The sequence below is a fragment of the Physcomitrium patens genome, chromosome 3 (assembly GCF_059467195.1).
Source record: "Physcomitrium patens ecotype Gransden chromosome 3, ASM5946719v1, whole genome shotgun sequence".
In the NCBI taxonomy this organism is placed as follows: domain Eukaryota; kingdom Viridiplantae; phylum Streptophyta; class Bryopsida; order Funariales; family Funariaceae; genus Physcomitrium; species Physcomitrium patens.
This window is the reverse complement of record NC_143412.1, coordinates 19,679,997-19,702,944: the sequence shown is the minus strand read 5'-3', so window position 1 is coordinate 19,702,944 and position 22,948 is coordinate 19,679,997. Positions and strand designations below refer to the sequence as shown.

Here is a 22,948-nt window from a genome sequence, read left to right as displayed (position 1 = left end):
AAAATTGAATCTAATATATGTAAAAAAAAAAAAAAAAAAAAAAAAAAAAATCACTTCAATCCAATTAATAGATTGTTGGAGATCATAGAAATATCTACCAACCCTCAAACTCCAATTTTTGAGACTTCAATCTACAAAAACCTTCATATTTTGATCTAATCATTTAATTGACCTTAAAATTTGCACACCCATTCATAACTAGAATACCAACACACTATCTAAAATTTACCAATACACATACTACAAAACTCAAGAAATATTCAAATTTATAAACATATTTATATCTTATTCAAATTTATAAACATATTTTTATCTTATTCATTAATTTATTCATTACCTTATTATTTATATTATTATTTATATTATTATTTATTATTCATTATTCATTATCTTATTCATTATTTTTTTTATAAAAAAAAAATAAGATTTAAAGAAGATAGTATTCTACCTTCTACTTTTGTTTGTAGCTTTTGTGTATTTGTGGTGCTTAGGAGATAGAGAACCAACAATCAGTAAATTCAATTCAAGAGCTATTATTTATTGACTTATTGAATAAGAAATTATAATTGTTACAAACTTCAAGACCATATAATTAAAATAAAGTTCTTCAAAAATAACATATCTTTCTTCAAATAGATAGCAAGATACAATGTGTTTAATATCACGATCTTAGAAGAGATTCCTTATATTTGATGATTTTATTATATTATTATTTTTGAACAAGCTACTTACGTCACACACATATAGAAAATTAGTCTTGTAAGTAAAGATATATATCTTGTAATTTGAACATGTGTCAGAGGTCTTATAGAATGTTGCCATGTAGCTCTTAATTAGATAATATATATGGGAGTAAGAGTGAAGCTTTCTTCATTCTTGTCAATGCATTTTTTATTTTTAATTTAGTTTTAAGAGTCTATATTCTTCTTATCTTTAATAATAGCTATTCTAGTTTTAATACTATATCACTTTTGGAGTGAATATTTTATCTTCTTGAATTATACAAGAGTATTTTATGATTCTTCTTATTTTGATTCATATCATAGACAATATTTGTATTTCTACACTATAATATTTTATGTTATAAATACTTCAATTGTCTTAGAAAGGTGTGAGTGTAAATTTTTACTCCTCAATCCAAGTTACAAGATGGCTTCAATTAGGAATTGCTTGTAATTGGTGGTGTGAAGTGAAGTAAGTAAATAACAAGAACAAAAGAAGAACAATCACAAAGCAATTGAAATAAATGACATAAAGCAATTACAACATCCAAAATTAAGTCATAGTTTGTTCACTGTGTTTTTATCTAGTAAAAAGTAAAAGTAAAAAATAAAAAGTATATTTTTATATATTTAATTTTATCATCTTTCCAATGATGTAAAAAACATGTAAATCCGAATTACTATGAGTAAGTTATGAAGTTTTGAAGATATGAAGTAAATAATTAAAAAGTGAAGTGAAAATATTTTACTTCAAAGTTAACTTGCTTATAGATCAAGGATTTGAGCCTCACCAAGGCTCACATGTAGTATATAAAGGTGTCTAAGAGAGGCCACGAGGCCTTAGTCTTATCCTCCTAACTACCTTCAAAGTGCTACAACCCATATGGGGCTTATACACTACCCTTCCTATAAGGATTACAGTGGCTGTTGGTCCTCCTATTTTCTACTAGAAGGACCAATATTTTTGCAATTTTGACCTCACTATGGTATTCAGAAACACCCAATTATTCTGAGAACCTTGTGTAGCTTTCAAATCTTGCTCCATTTCTTCATAAAGGCTGCCAAAGTGGTAAAACTCATTTTTACCAAGTTCTTGAAAATTATTCTAAAAATTCCTAAAAAATTCTAAATAAAATATAAATAAATTATAAAAATTCTATAATATTTATAAAATGCTAATATCCATCTAATGCTATATTTTCCTACCTTGGTGATTTTTGATAATAATAAAAATTAATTTAAATCAACTATAAATCTTATTTTTTATACCAATAATTAAAAATGACATGAGGTTCTTTCTCATGCTTCTTCTAACTACTAAAATTTATAGTTTTTATAAGTAATACATATAGATAGAAGACCAATATAAATATTGGTTTTAATAATAATCCTTAATATTCAACAATAAAGAAAAATACTAAACCAATAAAGATAATTGCCTCTAAGACTTACTAAGACTCCATTTCTACCACTGACATTCTAATTTTCTATTTTTTTAAGGATTTCTATACTACTTGCTATATATTTGGATTTAAAGCATTTTAAATGCATATTTTTATCCTAAAACAACAAGTGAATCAATTTGATGATTCACAAAAGGCCATAAAATAATAAAAATAAGATAATTTAGATAAATAGGTGATATAATTGGCTCAAAGATAAAGTTAAGTAAATAGTTGTACTAAACAAATTCTAAAATAGATTTTATTGATATCTTACAAATAAATATTTGTGAATCATGATAAAAATCAAATTTCTAGTGACTAAAATGGTCGTCTAAGGAATAATACATGAACATTTGAAAATCAACATTTAAAATTAATAAGCTAAATTAAGCTTATTCTAAAAGTATTTTTATTTTATATTTTATATTTTTTAAATTAATTTTAAAAATATTGATGAAAAAAAATGTTTATATTGGCATTAAGTATTTTGTACAATAAAATTAGGATTAATATTCTTTGTTGATTAATATATTTTAAGTAATATCTATAGTAGAAATTTCTTGAATATATAATTGATTGTCTATAATAGACTTATATAAAAATCTATGTCATTGTTATAGAGCAAAGAAGAGATATTTAATCATAAGTACAAAAGGTACCAAATTTAATATAATTTAGAATTGATTAGAATTTTTTGTATTATGAAAGCCCTACTAGTTAGAATGTAAAAATACTTAATAAATGGCTAAAAGCCTTAATGACCAAGCTACAATCTACTTTTGAGCTGAAATTAATAATTGAAAAAATAAAAAAGTGCTGCTAGAATTTTTTCATCAACTTTCAAATTAGTGGCCAATGAACATCAATCTGATATTTTGGCTTTTCTACACAATTTGTATGTTGAGATTGGACTAAATTTTTATAATGGTATAGAAGGCTTATAATAATATTAATATATTTCATACTACTTAAATATTTAGATTAAAAGCTATACCTTACTAAAGTTTGTTGACTCTTATTAAAAATTGTAAGAGAATTTTCTAGCTGAAAAGAAATAAAAAATAATTTAGTAATTAGACTTTGAATATTCTTATGATTATTAAAAAGATTTTTTTTAAATACTTTATATTGATATTAAAATATCTGAGGTTGGAATTGAATAATATTATTCTTGATTAGTCAAAACATATTAGAATTTTTTAAATAGTTGCAAAATTCAACTTTACCTTCTATATTCAAGTGTTTGGTATATTTTTGAATAAAATAATATATAATACAATATTGAAATCTTTAGATATCAATTCAAGGTTATTAAAATTAATTTTTACTAAAAGATATTTTTCTCAAATTATTAAAGATATGAATTATTATAAATTCTAAAAATATAAATATATTCTTATATTATCAAAAAAATAATATAAATAAATTAAAAAATATATATTAGATATATAGTAGAATAACTATTACCAAATATAAATAATTTAGAGACTCTTAAACTAAGAAAAGAAAACAAAAAAGATGTTGACAAGAATAAGAAAAGTATCATTCTTACCTTTATATATAATATCTATTAAAAAAAATATGTGGCAATGTCTTATAAGCCATATTACATGTATTGAACTTGCAAGACTTTTATTTAATTTATAGAATAAATTTCCAACATGTGTACAATGTGACTAACTTGTAATATAAGTGGCTAAATATGTGATATGTAGTCAATTTATTTAAAAGATTATTAATCTACTAATGACTTATAACTTATATATACAAATAAAGTCTACAAAGCTTTTAGGAAGCTCATTAATTAGATATCAAGAACATAACATATGTCCCTTTAATTCTAATTATTTTTAATTATCCAACTAAATATGTTAATGAATATAGTATTGAAGAATAAGCACTATGAAGTCATAATATTTAGCATTAGCAAGGTTGCACAAATAGAAAATATGGAATAAGATATCTCTCATTTCCAACATCTATTACTTATAGGTGGTGGTTGCTACCCTAATGGACAACTTCTATCCTTTGATGAATACATCCATCTAACATTCTATTAAGACTATCTATTATTTTCTTATCTATTATAAAAATATATCTTTAATATATTCTTTGTATTCTTAAGATCCTTGGTCTATTCATCTACTTTATTTCTTAGCCAATCTATATACCAAGAGCCAACCCTTTAATCAATAGCAACTTATTTAGAATAATATCCTCTATAATATTACTTATTTTACTTTCATATTTATTTATATACTTTAACACTCTTATTTTGCTATTGATCAAAGGCTTTCAATTCTAATACCTTTATCAATATGTGATGACTAAACTTACCTAGTACCTTTGTCAACAAATTAGCAAGTATATCATTCATTGCACAATACTTTATTTCAATCACTCTTATTTCAATCTTCTCTTTTATGAAGTCATGCTAAATATTAATGTATTTAATCCTTAAATGATGCTTTGGATTCTTTGTAAATACAAGACATCCTTAATTATCATACTCTATTGGAATTGCTTTCATTTGTAATACTCAAATGTCCTCCAAAAGTTGTCTAAGCCATATTATCTCTATTACACCATAGCTTGCTGCCATGTACTCCGCTTCCATTATTGATCTTGCAATTATTGGTTGTCTCTTGCAATTCTATGAGATAGCTCCTATTCCAACAAAGAATGCATATCCTATTATTTATCTTCTATCATTTGCATCTCTAATCCAATCCGCATTACAATAACCATGCAAAATAATGTTATTACTTTCAAGGCATAATTTGAAATACAAAGTATCTTTTAAGTATCTCATGATTCTTTCAATAGTTGCTTAATAGATTGATCCAGCGTTTGACATCTATTGACTCACAACACTCACCGCATATGCAAGATCTACCTTTATGTCAACTATTATATATATATAAATAAATCTATTGCTACATTATATAAAATATCTTGTATTTGACCTTCAAATTCAATAAATTCTTTATCTATGAGCTTCATCAACTTCAAATTGGTTTATAATCTTCTATGCTGAATTATTTCAATATTTCTTCAATATACTTGCTTTGACTCATTATCATGGTCTTTTTAGTACAATCTCTCACAAATTCCATTTTTAAACAATAATAAAGCTCTTTCAAATCACACATCTCATACTTTTTTTTTAATTTTGCCTTCAACTAATCCATCATCTTAATAGTATTGATTAAGATGATCAAATCATCAATATAAGAGATAAAAATCAATATGAATTCACTTGATTGCATCACATATAAGGAATGATCAGATTCACTCCTTAAAAATTTTTCATTTATAAAAAATATATCAATACATTGGTACTATACCTTCGGAGATTGCTCAAGTCTATACAAAGCTTTCTTCAACTTACTAATAAGATGTTGTTTCTATTCTTTTACAAATCTATATAAATATCTTTTTTTAGATTTCTATTCAAGAAAGCCATCTTTACATCTATTTGATACATCTCAAAGTCTACTGTTACCCTAATTACAACAATGGTTCTAATCATGGTGAATTTGGCCATGAGAATAAATGTCTCATTGAAAACAACACCTGCAACTTGTGAATAGCCTTTAGCAAGCAATCTAAACTTGTATCTCTTAATATTACCCATAGCATCTATTTTGGTTCTAAATATCCACTTATAACCAATTGAAGATTGATTTGATAGAAATTGAGTTAATTTCCATGTTCTATTGTCCATGAGTGATTTATATTCTTCTTCTATCTTATTCTCCTACTTCATAGCATTCGTAGACTTCATTGTATCACACAAATTCAATGGATCAATAAAGAATGCAATATTAGCATGTTCTTCATTTATTTGAAAAAAGATGTGATTCTTCTACTATACTCCAAGTTATTTTCTATCTCTTAAAAGATATCTCCTTTGACTTGATGAAGCTTCACCTTCTTTTATTCCTAGATTTCTAAAAAGATTCTTTTTTCTTAAAATTTATTTTTTACATTCAAAAATTGATACTCCTCTTTATCATCATTATCTTTAATATCTTAATAGTCTTTATTACTAATTTTAGGAATTATAGGCATACTATGATCTATCTTCTTTGGCTCTTCATCTTGATTTGAATTTCTACCATCATCAATTTCATCATCTTCTTCTTCTTCTTTTGTTGAAATTAAAGATATGTCTACAAATATACTATTACTCTTACTTGAATACATCTTTGAGTTATCATAAGCATTCTTATGCTTCAAAAATTCTATATCATGATTCTTGATGATCTTCTTGTTTTCTAAATATATTAGCCTATATGCCTTGGTACCTTTATAATATCCAACAAATACACATTTTATATCTTTTGCATCAAGTTTGAATTTCATACAATTTGGTACATTTGCATAGGCAATGCATTCAAAAATCTTCATGTGTGAAATAGAAGATTTCTTGCCATTCTAAGCTTCTTGTAGAGTCATTGATGTAAGTATACTTGTTGGACACCTATTCTTTATATACACTACATTTACCACAACTTCTGTCCAATACTCATGCCTAAAGTTTTGTACATGAAGAATATTCCTTATTATTTCTACAATAGTTTGATTTGCTCTTTCAGCAACTTCATTTTATTGTAGAATGTAAGAAGTAGAAGATTCACTTGTAACACCTTGAATCTTCAAGAATTCATCAAAATATTTTGACATATACTCACCTCCATTATTCATATGTAATACTTTGAACTTTCACTCATATTATTTCTTTACAAGAGTCTTAAATTTCTTAAACCTTAAAAAACATTCACTCTTGGCTTTAATGATGTAAATCCAAACTTATTATAATCATCTTCATCAAAGTTATCACAAATATTGTTTGTATTGTACCTATTTCTTTTCTTTATTTTGTAATAATTCTTAATAACGTGATCTAATTTTTTAAGAATATAGCAATTTTTTATATTTCTTTTTGAATTATCACATTGAAGAAAATAGTTATCTTTGCTTTGTCTTAAGAATAGAGCCAAATCTTCACTTTGAAGCTCATTTTCTTTCCTCTTGATTAATTCATGGACAGGCCTTGATGTGACATAATTTATGATAAGCTCCTTCATATTGATAGACTCTAATGCCACAATGAGGTAGATGTAGGACTCTAAAAGGCTCATGAGCAATGTCAATACAATGTCTTTATCATCAACTAGCTTGTCAACAATTGCTACTAGATTTGCAAGTGATTTTATTTTGTTGATATGAGCCATGAATTCATTTTCTTCTTCTATCTTTACTATTAAGAACTTCATCCTTGTCCAAGAATGTTGGCAAGGTTTCTACTTTCATAAATATTGCAAAGAGTCTTTCATGCTTCTGTTTATATATTACAAGCAATTACATGTAAAAAGTTGGTATCATCTAAATTTGATGCAATCATATCAAAATCTTTCCTTTTATAAAATTTGTACTCCTTCTTTACCTTGATATTAGTATTGTCATTTGGAAGCTCTTCACTTTCATCCGCAATGTTCTTAAGATCCAATAAAGATAAGAAAAGTTCCATTTTTTTTCTTTTAGTGGTAGAAGTTGTTACCTTTGAACTTCTCAATTACTTTCAAACCTTCAACTTCACTTGAAGCCATATCTAGGAAAGGGATGTATTAAAAAAATTAAAAAAAGAGAAGAAAGACCTATCAAAATTAACAAAATGTTGCTGCTGTAGAAATCCAAAATATATTCTTTATAAGTAAATTAGTGATATCACTCTTAAATCACTTTCAACTTCACTTATAGGACTTCTCACATGTCTTATATACTATCTAAACCTCTTGTATAAACTTTTCTATTCCTCAATCACTCATCTTCTTTTACAAAATATTTCTAATTTCATAAATCACTCTTTATCACTATAAGAAGATTTCAAGAGAAGTTTACTACATAAAACCACAATGTTAGATCACAAATGATGTGAATTAGCAAAAAAAAAAATATTAGTATTTTAAAACATCATTCTAAGATATTTACGAACCTCCAAAATCATCAATGCACTTAACAACAAGTAAGAGCAAAATTACACCAACAACTAGATGTAACAATGGAGTTAGATGATATCAAATCCTAACATCAATAACAACCAAATGATCTACTCCTTATAATAAGTAAGACTTCAAAGAACTTCAAAATTCACAACTAAAGGTGAGTAGACCTATAACCTATTGAAAAACAAGCACTATGAAGTCACAACATTTAGCATCAACAAGGTTGAACAAAAAAAGAGTATGGAGTAAGATATCTCTTACTTCCAACTCCCATTATTTGTAGGTGGTGGATGTTGCCTTAATGGACAACTTCAATCCTTTGATGAATACATCTATCTAACATTCTATCGAGACTATCTATTGTTATCTTATTTATTATAAATTATGTCTTTAGCAAATTTTTAATATTCTTAAGATCCTTAATCCGTTCATCTACTTCATCTCTTCGCCTTCTTATATACCAAGAATAATCCTTTAATCAATAGCAACTTATCTAAAGTAATATCTTTTATAATATTACTTATTTTATATTCATATTTATTTATATACTTTAATACATGGCTACTTATTATAATATAAATTTAACTACTTATTTTATAAATTAATTTTTAATTAGATAATAATTTTATTTAATTTAAAGCTTTATTTATTTATTTAATAGAAATATATAATAAATATTCAAACTAAAAATACATGGTTATATCAATATATATATATATATATATATATATGATTTTTAAAAAATTAAATATAAATATATTATATTTATTTTTTAAATTAAATCTAATTTAGATTCTTTTTTGATTATAATCTTTTTTATATATTTTTTTGTTTATTCATTTAAATAATAATTTATTTTATTTAGAAATTTTAATTTGTTTTTAAATTAACTTTTTATATTTTTTATATTACATCCAAGCTTAGAAACATTAATAAATATTTTTATAGTAATATATATACATATATATATATATGATACTATTGCCACTTCAATTTTTGCTAGTACTATTAGAACTTGCCATCTATTTCATGCAATCATGATTTTTGCTAATATCACCTCAAATTATCTAAACTTAATATGAAAACTATTAGGCACTTATTTCAACCACTTGCATTGTTATCAAAAATATCTTTATAACTTTTATTTATTCTATCTTAATTATTGAATGATTCTTAATTCTTTTTGCTTCTTTTTGTCATAATAAAGTTTCTATTTACTTTGTACAAACATAAATAAGGCAAAACTTAAGAAATAAAAATGAGATTATATATTTGAGAAATTTATGAATATTATAGTAAATAGACAAATAAAATATTGTGAGATTGTAAATTAGGTTTTTTGGAACATGTTCTAAAATATTTAGATCAATTAAAGAATTACATTGAAAAATATTAGAATTTGCTTCAATTAAGGTCTTAATTGTTTAATTTTTAGGATTAGTGAAAGTTAAATCTTGAACAATTTGTCACTTAAATTGAAGCAAATATTTGTGTATGGATATTGAGTTTATTTTGCAACAATTTACTCAATTTTGAGAGCAAATATATGGTTTAATAAAGAATTATTGCTGCTAGAAAATCAATATTAAGATTGGAGAGAGAAGACAATCAAGATTTGAGCAAAACAAGAGTATTTTTTTTCAATTGGTAAGTGCAATTTTTACCAAATTTTTCATATTTTTTATTAGTTGATATAGTGTAATATGTGTGAAGTTTTAAGTAAGATCAAAATTTTAATTAATATTTATTGAGGTTTTAAATTTATCATAAAAATTAATTATGGTTGATCAAGATTAGATTAGGATTTTTTTTAAAATAAATTTTATTAGAATTATTTAAATTTTATTAGGATTTATTTAAGATTAATTTAGAATTTTATTAGGATTTTTGGATTTTACTAAGATTTATTAATATTTATTAAAGGATTTTTTAAATTATTTTAGAATTTTTTTTTAATTATAAAAATATGTTTATAAAAAATTTAAGATTTTTAAAGTTCTTTATAATTTTTTATAATTCTTTTAGAAAATTTTAAGACTTCTTTTGGATTTGATTAAGGTTTGACTAAGATTATGAAGGTTCAATTGGGATTTGTTTAAGATTCTATTAAAGATTCTAAAATCTTTATTTGTTGGAATTTCCAGTTTATCCTTTATAGCTAAGTGTCCAATGTATTCTCAAGCAATACAACACATTAAATAATACAAGCTATAAGCACATTCTTGGTGTTGTGTTGTAATATTTTAATTGAGTAAAAAATAATAATAATCAAAATAAATAAATAAACAAAATATTTAAGAGCTTAATTAAAAGTATAGTATTAAAATACATTAAAAATATAAGACGAAATAGTATAAATTAGTAAAAATAATATTAAAGACATCTTTAAGTATAAATAAAGAATATTTTTTTAAAAAAAAATAGAAAAACCTTAGATGGATATCCAAAGAAGACCAATTATGAACCAAGGTCAAAACTAGACATTGAGATACAAAACTACATGTGTACAACAAATGAGAGATTATTTTGTTGATTGATGAGCAGATACAAAAAGATAACATGATAAGATTTCTTTAAGCTTTGATTTTGAAGGATTTGAGTAGATATTGACTTCATAAAAGCTTTGCAAAATTAGAATATTTTTTGATGAATTTATTTTTTATAGAATAAAATATATATATATATATATATATTTATATTTATTATAAAATCTATAGAAAATCTATGAGTAAAAGTATATGGATTTATGAATGTAGTTGTATTAGATGTACATTGTGAAGATGAGCTTAATTTGTTGGTTATTTAAAAAATAATTGAAATTTAAGTGTTGGAAATTGGATTTTAAAGTTGAGTGTTTTTATAATTTTGACTAATTTTTTAGTTTGATTGAAATAATTTTTTATATTCAAATATTTGACTCAGTTTCTAGAATTTATAAATATTTTGAAAGAAAATAAACGTTGTTGTATTATTATATATCTAATGGATGAAAGAAGATAAAAGATATTATATTATAAAAGAATTTATTTTAAAATATTATAGGAAATTATATTATAAATATTAATAATAGTCAAGGAGATAGTAAAACTAATGAGTCTTAATTCAGAAATTTTATAAAATAGACTTTTGCTTACTTCGCAGGGCCATAAACAAGACAAAATAAGGTAGAATAAAAAATTAGTATCATAGAAATTGTAAGGTAAAAATAAATATTAGGTATTATAAACTTGAGTCAAATTCAATCTTTGAGGCATAAAATTACTCTTTTATGATAAAATTAGAAAATTTTTTACTAATCAAAGAGAGAATGTAGAGAAGAGACTTATAGAGATTTGTTTTAACATTTGTTTCAAATAATTTGAATTAACTTTGAGTTACAAAGAGCTATTAAAAGGCAAAGATATTTTTTATTTTAAATTTTAAAAAATAAAAAGAAGATTGTATAGTAGAAATAAGTGTAAATGTAGTAGCAAATAGATGAGTGTAATTTTATAGGTTTGATAATATGCTTGTTTTGAATTTGTGCTGAAATTTTAAGATAAATCCAATGATTAGATTAAAAAGTATTAGAATTTGATTGGATCAAGGTCTTAGATATTTGATTTTTAAGGTTAGTGAGAGTTTTTGTGATCTTAAGCAATTTTCTAATTAAATTGAAACAAAATTTTATGAAAGCATATTAACTTTATTTTTTAACAATTTTCTAATATAGAAAGTAAGTAAATAGTTCTATAAGGGTTTATTGTTTCTACAACAATAATTTGAAGGAGAGCTACTGATGTTAGAAGATTGATATCAAGATTGGAGAAAGACAACCAATACTCATGCAAATAAATAGCATTTCTTCCAATTTGTTGGTTTAATTTTCTTTAAATTTTTTGTACTTATTTTAAACTAATAGATTGAAATTTTATAAATTTTATAATGAAGATAAATTATTAAATTAATAATTATTAAGATTTTAAATTTTCTATAGAATTCTAAAATAATTTGATTAAGATTTATTAAAATTTACTTAAGTTCCAATTAGAATGTGATTAAGATTTTTTAGAATTTACTTAGTTTTTGAATAGGATTAGATTAGAGTTCAATACAATCAACTTAGGATTTATTAGAATTTAATTAAAATTTCTTTTAGGTTTCATCATAATTTCTTTGAGGTTTCTTAAAGATTTCTATAAGATTTTTATAAATATATAATTTATTTATGATTTATTTTGAATTTATTTTTATTATTTAAGGATTTAATAAGGATTTTTAGGGATTATATAAGGTTTTTTTAGAATTAATTAGAGTGGAATAAGTTTTTTTTAGAATTTTTTTAAGATTGATAAGAAATAATTAGTATAATTAGAAGTTTACTTAAATTGTTTAAAATTGCTAAGAAAATGTTTCTAAAAATTATGCATTATGCATTATTTTTAGATTTTAAATCCAACTTCAAGTTAAGATCAAACCATTCTTAAAAAAAAAAAAAAAAAAAAAAAAAAAAAATCTAATACATTTTTAAGCTAATTTTCACATAATACAACATCAACACCACCTTCTCTCATCTCTCATCATTACCTCATTTAAACATAACATGCTCTCCCTCTTTATCACCTCATTTGCACACCACATGCTCTCCATCTTCTTGTTAGTTTTCTTCAACCTGTTTGCTTTGTAAAAAATCTTCACAGTTCTTTCCACAACACTATTTTTTTCATTACACACCTGCCCACTTGCTTGCCTGTCCCCTCTCACCCCTTTCCTCCCCCCTCCATGCTTCCACCATCCTTAAAAAAATTGGGTGAGACAATGTGTCTCTGCCAACTTCACAACTGCTACAAATATTACGGCAATTCTTATTCTTTTGCCTGCTTGCTATGTGTTTCTCTCTTTATGCTTTTTGCAATTGGTTTTTAAGGATTGGATATTCAATTCTTGTACCCTAATATTGTTGGTTCTTTACGTAGTATGCTCTGTAAATTGGTTGAATAAATCATCATTGCAATTCTCAATTTCATTACTTCTTGCTCTTAATAATCATGTGGAGTTGAGAGGTTAATGAAGAGGAATAAGAGGGAGAGTATGTGGTGTTTAAATGAGATGATAAGAAGCGATGATAGAGGGCGATGCTATTTATGTATTTATGGCTGGGTGGGAGAAGTAGAAGTGATTAAGATTTGCAAACTAATTAAGAGTAGAAATATTAAGAGTAATTAAGACATCATTGATAACAGCGGTGATGGTTGTAAAAAGTGCCTTATGTGCATCTTAAGTAAAGAGCACCTTGTGTTGGCTTTGGCAAAACCCATGATGGCATGTGATAAATGACAAATTGTGGTGGTATTAGCAAAAGTTGAGATAACAACAGCAATACCATATATATATACATATACATACATTTTGTTTCTTTGATTTTTTTTAAATCTACCAATAAATATAACGTATTGTAAAATATTTTAAAATTTGTATCAAAGCTTTTAAACTTCAATAACTTTAAATAAAATTGATTGTATGTAAATGCCTATATGTGATAGTTATTAAAATTCTTTATATTTTTGAAACACTTAAAGTAATAACAACTTAAGTCTTAATGTAATTTTTTTAAGTTATAAACAAATTTTATATAGGACCAAATTTACTAAAATCAAGTAGTTAGCAAAATAATTTTTTAAGATGTTATTATTATTTTATTAATATTAAAAGATCAATGTTATGTTTTAAGTGTTTATTTCTTGTATAATTCATAACCTCTTTCTTATACTTTTAAAATTTAAAATTCATTATTAATTTTTGTACAAAAGTTCCAAAGTGTGTAAATATTTGCAAAAATATATATTTATAATTGCTTAAATTTAATTTTAAAAAATCTCTCAAATTATATTATAACATCTTTAGAAATATAAAACTAAAATATTACAACCAAATTTAAATTGTCCTTTAAAAAGAAACCCTACAAAGATATTTTATAGCCAAAATATATTTTTAAATTAACCAAAATAAATCTTTAAAAGTTAGAGCTATATTTACAAGCCTTTTCAAGTATTAAAGGTAAATAAGACCTCTAAATATAGTCTAAAAGCACTACTAAGGCTGATTGCCTTATTAGTGACAAATAATGACTACTAATGTGTTAATTTGTAGAAAATTAAAAATATATATATATATATATATATATATATATACATTTTATTATATTTTGCATAATTCTTCTTAAATTTTCTACGTGATTTATATATTATGGCTTAGTATCACATTTTTCGATAAAAATACTTTTAATTAAATTAATACCAAGCATTTCTTGTCTACAAAGATTAAAACAGACATAGCCAAACAAATATTCTGATTGTAGCAGAAAACCCTAAAATAATATAAAACCATGAAAGAAATTGGGAAGAAAGTGCTGTGGGTCCTGGGGTGGGGGAGTAGACATACAAAATATAAATTGATTTGGATGTATAGATATATGTATAAAGTATTTAATATAGGTGAGATACATCACCGATCTGTTATAACAACACACATATTCATTTTGTACAAGCTTGTAATTTGTTTGATCAGATATAATCATTGTACACTCTGGATTTGGTTTTTATCTTAGGATATTAGTAAGAAGAAGCTGTTAAGATATATAACGAGTTCATTATTTATGTTTCCTTTGCAGCTTGATATTTCATTTCTGGACCCATCACAGTTGAGAGAGAGCCCTCAGGCGGCAAGATACGAAAGGGTTCAGCCGACACAACTTAGCGACAAACGCCCAGGATAAGTGGAGTATGAGCTTGCAACTCAAGGGGCATGAGACTGAACTGATTTGAAGGAAGCTTGAAGTGGATGTGCTCGGCAGAGAGGAGGAAGACGACTCTTCAAAACCTCAAAACGCTGCAACTGAAGAGGAAGCATTGCATGAAACGAAACAAAGTGGGTGGGAGCTCGAAGTGGACAACGACGTTTTACAACATGTGCAACAAGTGTTTTTGCAGGAGGGGATTCAACACCAGGCAAACTAGAGGCTTTGACTGTCTTTACAAGCATCTTAGATCTATGTACTACATACAAAAGGGTACTCCCGTTTAGTTCCCTGAATATGTATATCATCAAGGCTGAACGGAGAGTGCTATGCATGTCACATGTTATAACGGACAGCTTCCTGTGTGGTGCTCCATGGAAATGTGTTGAAAACCGTGCCAGGCGGATGAGTCCCTTTCGAACAACCATCTCAATCCATGTCATATTTGCGTTACATCCCGAACGTCACTCTGCACTTTGTGGAGTTGGGGTCTCAAGCGCGGCGCCCCAGTAGTTAGTGAGAGTATGTCAGTACTGTTGAAGGGGGAAGGAGGAATTGTTGCAGCGCTTGCACAATTGGGGACTTAGAATCTTCCTGGAAACACCAGCAGCATCGAACTTTCGTGAGCTAGCTGAAAATTTAGGATCAACTTTGTGTCTAGTAACCGACCCGATGATACAGAGGACCATTGCAGCAAGAGTGATACTCACTCTGTCACCTGCCTTGAAAGTGTTCCTTCAAGCTGCACGAATTCCGGAGGCGAAGCGTCGCATCCTGCAAAAGAATCGAGAGTTGTTGTAATTATGTCAGAATGTTTCATGAGCCCTTGCTAGCTGAAGATTACAAACTTGGGGATGATCCTAGATTGTAAATCGAACTCCAACTATGGCTACGAAATGGTCTAGTAAGATGTTACACTGGGAGCGCTAAAAAATACCTCGCAAAGAGGCTGCTCCGACGTTGCTTTTAGAGGTGGTTTAATGGGGATAAAGCTACCGAGAGGCTTTCGGGAAAACCTCTTCACTTGGAGAAGTCGTTCTGGCGGAAGGGTGTTGGACAGCCACGATTCCGAAGGCATTTTGGGAGATGGAGGGGGCCTCAGAAATGCCACTGCATCTACCCACTTAGTCCTTGGAGCCTCCGCCGAAGACGATGACGTCGAGGCTGAGGGTCCTTTGCCAGAGCTCTCAGTTTCATGCTCATCGTGCTCGTGTACTCGAGCATTCCGTGACTCCATGTAGTTCGTCTTACTTAGCATTCGAGTTAGCCGAGCTCCCAGACGGTCCACTTGCCGTGCCCGTTCCATCTCCCCGCTGGTGAGTTGGGAAGCCTTTGGCAATCCCAGAAATCCTCTATGATCTGGGGTGTGCACTGTCTCCATAGAGTGCAGCCGAATGGGAGGTGGAACCATCTCTGCCGCCAGCTGACCCTTTCTCAACACAGAGGAGGCGCTCTCTCGCTCAGTCTCTCTGATTTCAAGTTTTGAAAGCCGAAACGCATCTTCAAACTTCTCCTGAGACATTAGGGTGATATCGAGTTGGGTTTAGGGGGGGCGGGAGGGGGGGGGTTAATATAAACCGAATCTCGAAGGTATGTGGCACAAAATAACAGCAAAACTTCCATAATTTGTTCTGGGTCAGTCTCACCTCATCGGACCAGAACACATCTTCGGAATTGTCACTTTCATTTCCTTGTTTCGTATAGTCCATCTTCGTCGCCTGACACGGGCTGCGACTGTTTGATCGTGAAGTCCAAAAGCTATATCTGAAGTGTTGAAGGGTCCACCTCCCCAAGTGCAGAGGAAACCCACATGCTCTCATCTCCACATTTTCGTCCTCTGCATCATCACCACGTAGGTCCTGTTGAACCCCATGAGAGAGTTTCTTCTTATTTCTGCTCGTTTCTGACATAGTTGACACTGGCTTTGCAGTTACAGTAGAAGTTGAGTTTGGCAGAGGCCTGCACTCCACAAGAAACCCCTCGTCAGTGATACAACAATGGTTTGCAATCGAGGACACGTAGGGACACATCACTAAGGAAGAGATGAAAGCGATTGAAACCAGAAATACACAGCACGAATTGTACCTGAGAGTCATCTAGACGATGATCACCAGGATGTCATATCACAATATCACATCACCTGCATTCTGAGGAAGGCAATGATGATATTGATGCTGACGGTTTAGCTCCGGTGGCAGCCACTGCTTGCGCTGCGGGCAAGAATCTTTTGAGCATATAGTCCCGAGCGTCTACATTCCTATGGCGTTGCACATTGCTGAGAGGAGCAGGCGATGCTGCTTCGTGATCGGCGTCGTATGATGTGTTACTGGGACGCGATGTGAATATATCTCTTGCACCAGAGCACGCAGAGGCCATGTCCAGCTCGGGATTGGTCTTTCGGAGCTTCAGGTTTAACTCGGTTATTGACGTCCAAAGTGATGATTGAAATGCAGACCTAGGACGAGGTCGATCGTGTTACGCTACAGGTTCGTGATTGCTTCGCATATCGAGAGGCGTAACTTGCCCCAAGTGAGTAGATATCGACTTGGACACATGACGTTGTCATCAGCATTCACACCACATTCTTACGGTGGTCAAAGCCTCCCTCATCTGCAAGTCCAGAAAAACTCAAGTCACAAACATGGCGCAGAAACCTCTTGTCGATGAAGATAAACTCACTAGGTGCACCATACCGGTGCGAGACATGTACCGTTCAGTTCTTACAACAGACTGCGCCAGGTGCGGAGCATGATGCATTTCTGTAGGCAATGCAGGAAGCTAGCTTGCCTACATTGTCTCGGAATCCACTATTGAGTGAGGCAAACTCCAAACGAGAGCGATAAGTGCGTAGATTGGGATAAATATTTCGAAGTGTAGCACGGAAATTTGAAGAGGCGGCACATCAGATGAGTAGACTAGTACCAAGAAACCCAGCTATCGGGCAGAGACACAAAAGTTTGGATTGACAAGAGCGAAGGGGCGCAAGAGGCTAGAATACAGCTGCAGTCTTGGGGAGAGGTGTTGGAGCCTGTCAACAAGATAAGAGAAGGACGAGAACCGGAGCTAAAGCTTGTGACAGGAGTACTATTGTGCTTGATAATGGTGGTGCGTCGGGTAGGCTTACCAGTAGCGACGCATTGCGAGTAGAGGGAAGTTTTGCCTAGGATTTGACAGACCAGGAAGCTTCTTCAAAAGCACAGCAAGATTGCAGCTCTGTAAAATCATAGGCACAACAATGGTGGCTGTGGAGCTGTCCGGCAAGCGGACACATCAGCGGCAATGGCGACATCAACGAGTTCGAGAAGCTCGCAGATGTATGCTACGCGGTTCAAGTCGTGTGGAAGACGTGTAAACCGGTCTGTACATATACATCTTCAAATGTTCAGAACAATTCTAAGGCACGAAGTTGAACAATGTTCCTCGACAGTGCAAACAACTAAAACAACCTATCAATAATGTTCTACATGGGGAGCGTGAGACCAAAAGGCCATTTCTAGACAACCAGCAACAAGAGAACAGAAGCGTCAGCACACAACAAAAGTTGTGAGAAGCTAGAAAAACGCGTCGTTGCGCAAAACCTTCGAGAAACCACGTATTGTTTACGCTGTACACAGAAGATGGAATGAAGTACCCACTTGTACAAATTAAAACCACACGGAAAATAGAGCTACTCATTCATTTAAAAAGCACAATGCTGGAGGCAACATATTGACAGCGCATCCCATCAAAGACTCTAACGAAGCCTCGAGAGTGGACTAACCTCGTCTTGCTCCAGGAGCTACGAACTCACATCAGTGAGCAATTAACTTATAGAGGGAAGCTCTGAGGTGTGCGATGAGCTACGATGCTGAGTCGACTGCGTGCGGACGAGCTCATGAGTGAGAGAGTGATGAGTGATACTCACGAAGGTTGTGGGGGGGGGGGGGAGGAGGGGGGTGGAATAAGTGAAGTTGAAGGAAGCGTCGAAGCAGATGGCGGTGTCAGATGCCTCGGGATCCGCCGCCATGGTACCCGTTCTCCGTTTCAGACAGCATGGTTGTCAGACGCATTTGGATGAATTCTGACTAGTTCAAAAAAATCATTCACGAGCTGTACCCCTCCATATCCCTGCGTGGCGCATGTTTCAAGCTGACAGTCCCAAGCAAGTACCCTGAACACAACGACGTGATATATTACCACTATTCTTTTATTTTCTGTTGTTTTCAAATTTCATCGACCAGTTTGCCTTGGAGATGATTGCACTCTCGAGACACATTGCAAGTTGAGCTACTTGGCATAACAGAACAAACGATGTCTCGAGATCATCACTGATCTGAACCCTTTAGAGTAAAGATATGACACACCCAATTTCTCAGGTTGAAAATCTGCTGCGAGATTAAGTACAGGCTTTTAAAAGACATGAGTGTTTGACTTGGGACACAGCATTGAAGGCAGATGAATGCCAGCCGCACCAGTCATGTCCATGGTTTGAAGTCCTGACGAGTGACTCTCCTCCTGAATAAACTACAGCTATCGCATTGAGAGTAAGCCCTGAACGAGTAACTCATCCCTTCGGCAACGAATTTCTTCTGTGGAAGAGTGCCCCATGTGATGCGCATCTGAAATCACAGTCGCAGCACAGGCCAAACTCCCATATCTCCCGAGCTCCGAAACTTGCACTATTCGTCGGATGGGTCTGCAATTTGCCATTATGTTTGAATTTCGGATCGTGTCGAGGAGTTTGAGTTTGAGTTTCGGTGTTATATTGTTTTCTTTTCCCATAATACTCTTCTATGTTCTACACCTCATGCGAGTAACCTTCCGCATGGATTCTGTTACAGTTGTGATTATAATTTAAATAACTTTACCAATCTTTACTACAATTATAAACAATTGTGTAGATACGACTTCGGTGATTGAATTTAGGGTTTTATCCTTTCATTGAATTTTTTATGTCTAATCATTTGTCTGACTTATTGCCCAATCTATAATGGTAAAAAGCCAATTGATCGCTGTTTCAATGTGTGTGTGTTTTATTTTCTTACATTACAATTCCATAGTTTCCGGCTCTCAAACGTAGAAGTCTTCGGCACCCTTTATGTTGAGCAGGTAAAAGAGTTCAAGACGAATGGCACTGTTCTCAGAGATTCTTAATCCAGCTCGGTTTCTCTATGCAATCTTGGTATTGGGTCATGAATGTGTGTAAGGGGATCTGACATTCTACAGTGTCGTCTTTCCCTCAATGCCGCCGGCGGTAGTATTCTCTCTCTCTCTCTCTCTCTCTCTCTCTCATGCCCAAGCATCATAATGTGCAGTGCATCAGGACCACTTGTGTTATTCACCGCTCAACCATCACCGTTTGGGTGAATGCTCTGTCTTGGGTGAGACGTGAACTCCGTTGTGCACAGTCGACAGCGGTGGTCAGAACACACATTCTGGAATCCATTACGAACCGAGAGTTCCAATTACGCATCGAAAAGACACTGGTATTTTCCGATATGCTGCACGGCTTTGAGGACTGGATGACGTAGGGTTTTTCCAAAGATAATCCTGCCCCGAGGCAGTCGTAAATCGCAGCATGTATATTCCTGTGTTTATGTGACCGTTATTCTCGAATGCAGTGCAAGGTTATTTTTTATTTTTTTGAAAACAGAACTACAAGTGGGGAATGGCAACGTTACGTGAGGCTCAAGTATTGCAGCAACGACGCCAAACACACCCCCCCCCTAGTGGAGGGAGAGCAAATAAATACAGGAACGAGCATGTGACTGAGGCCTGGGAATCATTCATGGAAGCACGATCATTGTCCTTGCTACTGCTTGAATATTTCCTTCACCACGATCCCTGATTCGCCAAGTACTCAGAGTATTGAGTTCGCTTTATCACCTTTAAGCAGACACAGAGGCAACTGGCACCCAACAAGCCGATTCCAGCATCCTACACCTCCAAAAACATCGTGTAACTCATTTCTGAGCATCGCTGTGAACGTTTCGCAATAATGCAATTCCAATACCCACAGTCTTGTACTGACTCATTCTAGGTCAGGCCCTTCAGTATCCTACAAGCAAGTAAATGCGGGAGGACAAACCAGAGTACTTGGTGGATTCTGAGGAATTTCAATGTCCTCACGGCCTATTCTATATCAATGCAGCATACGACCTGAGCCTGTAATGCTATCGGTACTGTGAACAAGCGACCTACCAGGCATTTAGGTGTCGGACGCACTCCTTCCCACCATTTTGCAAATCACAAAAACGGATTGGTCAGCAAGTAACAGCAAGATTGTAATCCCGAGCTGCAAAATTCTTAAGCCCAATGTGGACAATCGGCGCGCCTACAAATGGGAGTGCTGTACAGTTCCGACATGCCAGGGACTCTGCAAAAGGAAAGGATAATCTTCCTTGAACCGTCCAAACACGTCCAACACTGTGCTTCATCACGTTCGCATTTGGCAGTGTTCACCGCAAGCTCTTACACACTCATCTGCAGCAACTCAGGGCCAGTGACTGAATCACACCCAGAGGGTAGAGTCTAATTTACCCAACTCCGTGAAGTTCCAGGGAATTGGTAGGAGAGTCATCAGTCGAGTCATTCAAAACCACAGTATTCGAACGTGTTGTTTAATCCAGTTTCATTTGCTGCTTGCGTCAAAAACCTTGTGCACAGTTTCTGATGCCGAGGACGATCATTTACTCCCCCGTTTACTGAGGTGATTGATGGTGAGGGTGGCACCCGTCACGTCCACCGCATCGTGTAAAAATTAATTGAATGTGGACAGGCTCTACGTCGATGTGTTGACCTTCACGGTAGTTGGAATTTCGGGGAAATCGACTGACGAATCACATTATATTCCCGAGATGTCCTTTTACAGTTTCACAGAAACTGTTTGCAGCAATTCAGTCTGCTTCCAAACTCCTCGACAGCCATCTCCACCTTCGGTTCCATGCCATGAGCCCCCTACAGCCTGCAAATTACAGCTTCATTGAGAAAGATTCAACTCAGAAACATCAAAGAGTGGGAGGCGAAATCGGGTGATGAGGGAAAAAAACCACAACTTTGCACCGACACAGATAATTCCAGCTCTAGGATCATGTGGTGAATTCTAACATCTACGGCAAATATATTCCTACACAATCTGGTGCAGTGAATCTTACACAGTGTGGCTGCATCCTCATGTGATACAGTGGATGCAGGAGTTGTGCAGATGTGTTTCGATGGGCACGCTGCTCCAATTCCACTGCAAATGTGGGGATGCTGATTGTGAGGCGCCATCGACGGTTGCTATGGACTGAGGTTTTGTGTCGGTGCACAAATTCACACACTCAAACACACTATTTTGTAAACGAAATGGTTTTTTTTTTTTTTTTTTTATTTTATTTTATTGTAATTTATTTAAGAAGTTGGAACGTTTTCAAGTGTGAATGGGTGAATAGTTAACCCAGTGAACAACTTGGTTGACACCTCCTTTTATTGCATGGACATCATTGTGCCACTCACCCCACATGTACACAACAAAACTCTTATTTGCACTAAAAAGTTTTAGAATAAATTTTCTATAAAAGATTTTCCAAATAAAATCAATTAGCTTTTAAAGATGAATAAAATATTATATAAAATATATCTTGGAGTTTTGATAAATTTAATCAAAAAAGAAAGAATAAAGAAAAATAAAGTGCAAAAAACTAGTGAACAGTGTAAACAAGAGTTTTCATGTATGTATGTGTGGCACAAGGGATGTCTATGCAATAAAAAAGGGAGGGGAGTGTCCACCTAGCATTTCTCTAAATTTAATAGATGGATTTTAGAAGAGTTTTATTTCTTGATAGATTTGTGCAACATAACAAGTAACTATCACAATTATGTAAAAATTTGATGGACAATTAAAATATGGGTTGTTTAAGTGACCACTAAAAATATTGCCATCAATATTTTGTATAATGTGTATTTTGTATAGAATCATGTATATGGGCTACTATTGTAGAATAGATTTTATAAGCGTTTTTTTAAAACAATAAT

At 31.5% G+C, this 22,948-nt stretch overlaps 1 protein-coding gene across 6 annotated transcripts; it reads right to left on the bottom strand.

The window, feature by feature from the left end:
- Positions 1 to 15,089: 15,089 nt before the first annotated feature.
- Positions 15,090 to 18,866, bottom strand: LOC112279369 (uncharacterized). 6 transcript variants are annotated; one of them, XM_024513751.3, is made up of 7 exons: positions 18,714 to 18,866; positions 18,078 to 18,311; positions 17,094 to 17,563; positions 16,600 to 16,912; positions 15,891 to 16,466; positions 15,664 to 15,727; positions 15,090 to 15,547 (listed from the first exon to the last, which is right to left on the bottom strand). In XM_024513751.3, exons 3-6 carry the CDS (start codon positions 17,327 to 17,329, stop codon positions 15,668 to 15,670), a joined length of 1,185 nt encoding a protein of 394 aa, XP_024369519.1. In that variant the 5' UTR covers positions 17,330 to 17,563; positions 18,078 to 18,311; positions 18,714 to 18,866; the 3' UTR covers positions 15,090 to 15,547; positions 15,664 to 15,667. The 6 variants fall into 6 exon arrangements, with proteins under 6 accessions (XP_024369519.1, XP_024369521.1, XP_090105274.1 ...); XM_024513753.3 differs by having other exon boundaries at positions 15,970 to 16,466; XM_090249148.1 differs by having other exon boundaries at positions 17,039 to 17,563; positions 18,714 to 18,856.
- Positions 18,867 to 22,948: the final 4,082 nt, after the last annotated feature.

Excerpts from the sequence above, each read along its gene's own strand:
- LOC112279369 (XM_073532889.2), bottom strand. The coding sequence starts at position 17,329 with ATGGCCTCTGCGTGCTCTGGTGCAAGAGATATATTCACATCGCGTCCC. Across the intron at positions 16,913-17,093 it reads TTGCCTTCCTCAGAATGCAG|GCCTCTGCCAAACTCAACTT; the intron begins GTGATGTGATAT and ends TGTGGAGTGCAG. Across the intron at positions 15,728-15,890 it reads CGGAGCAGCCTCTTTGCGAG|GATGCGACGCTTCGCCTCCG; the intron begins GTATTTTTTAGC and ends ATTCTTTTGCAG.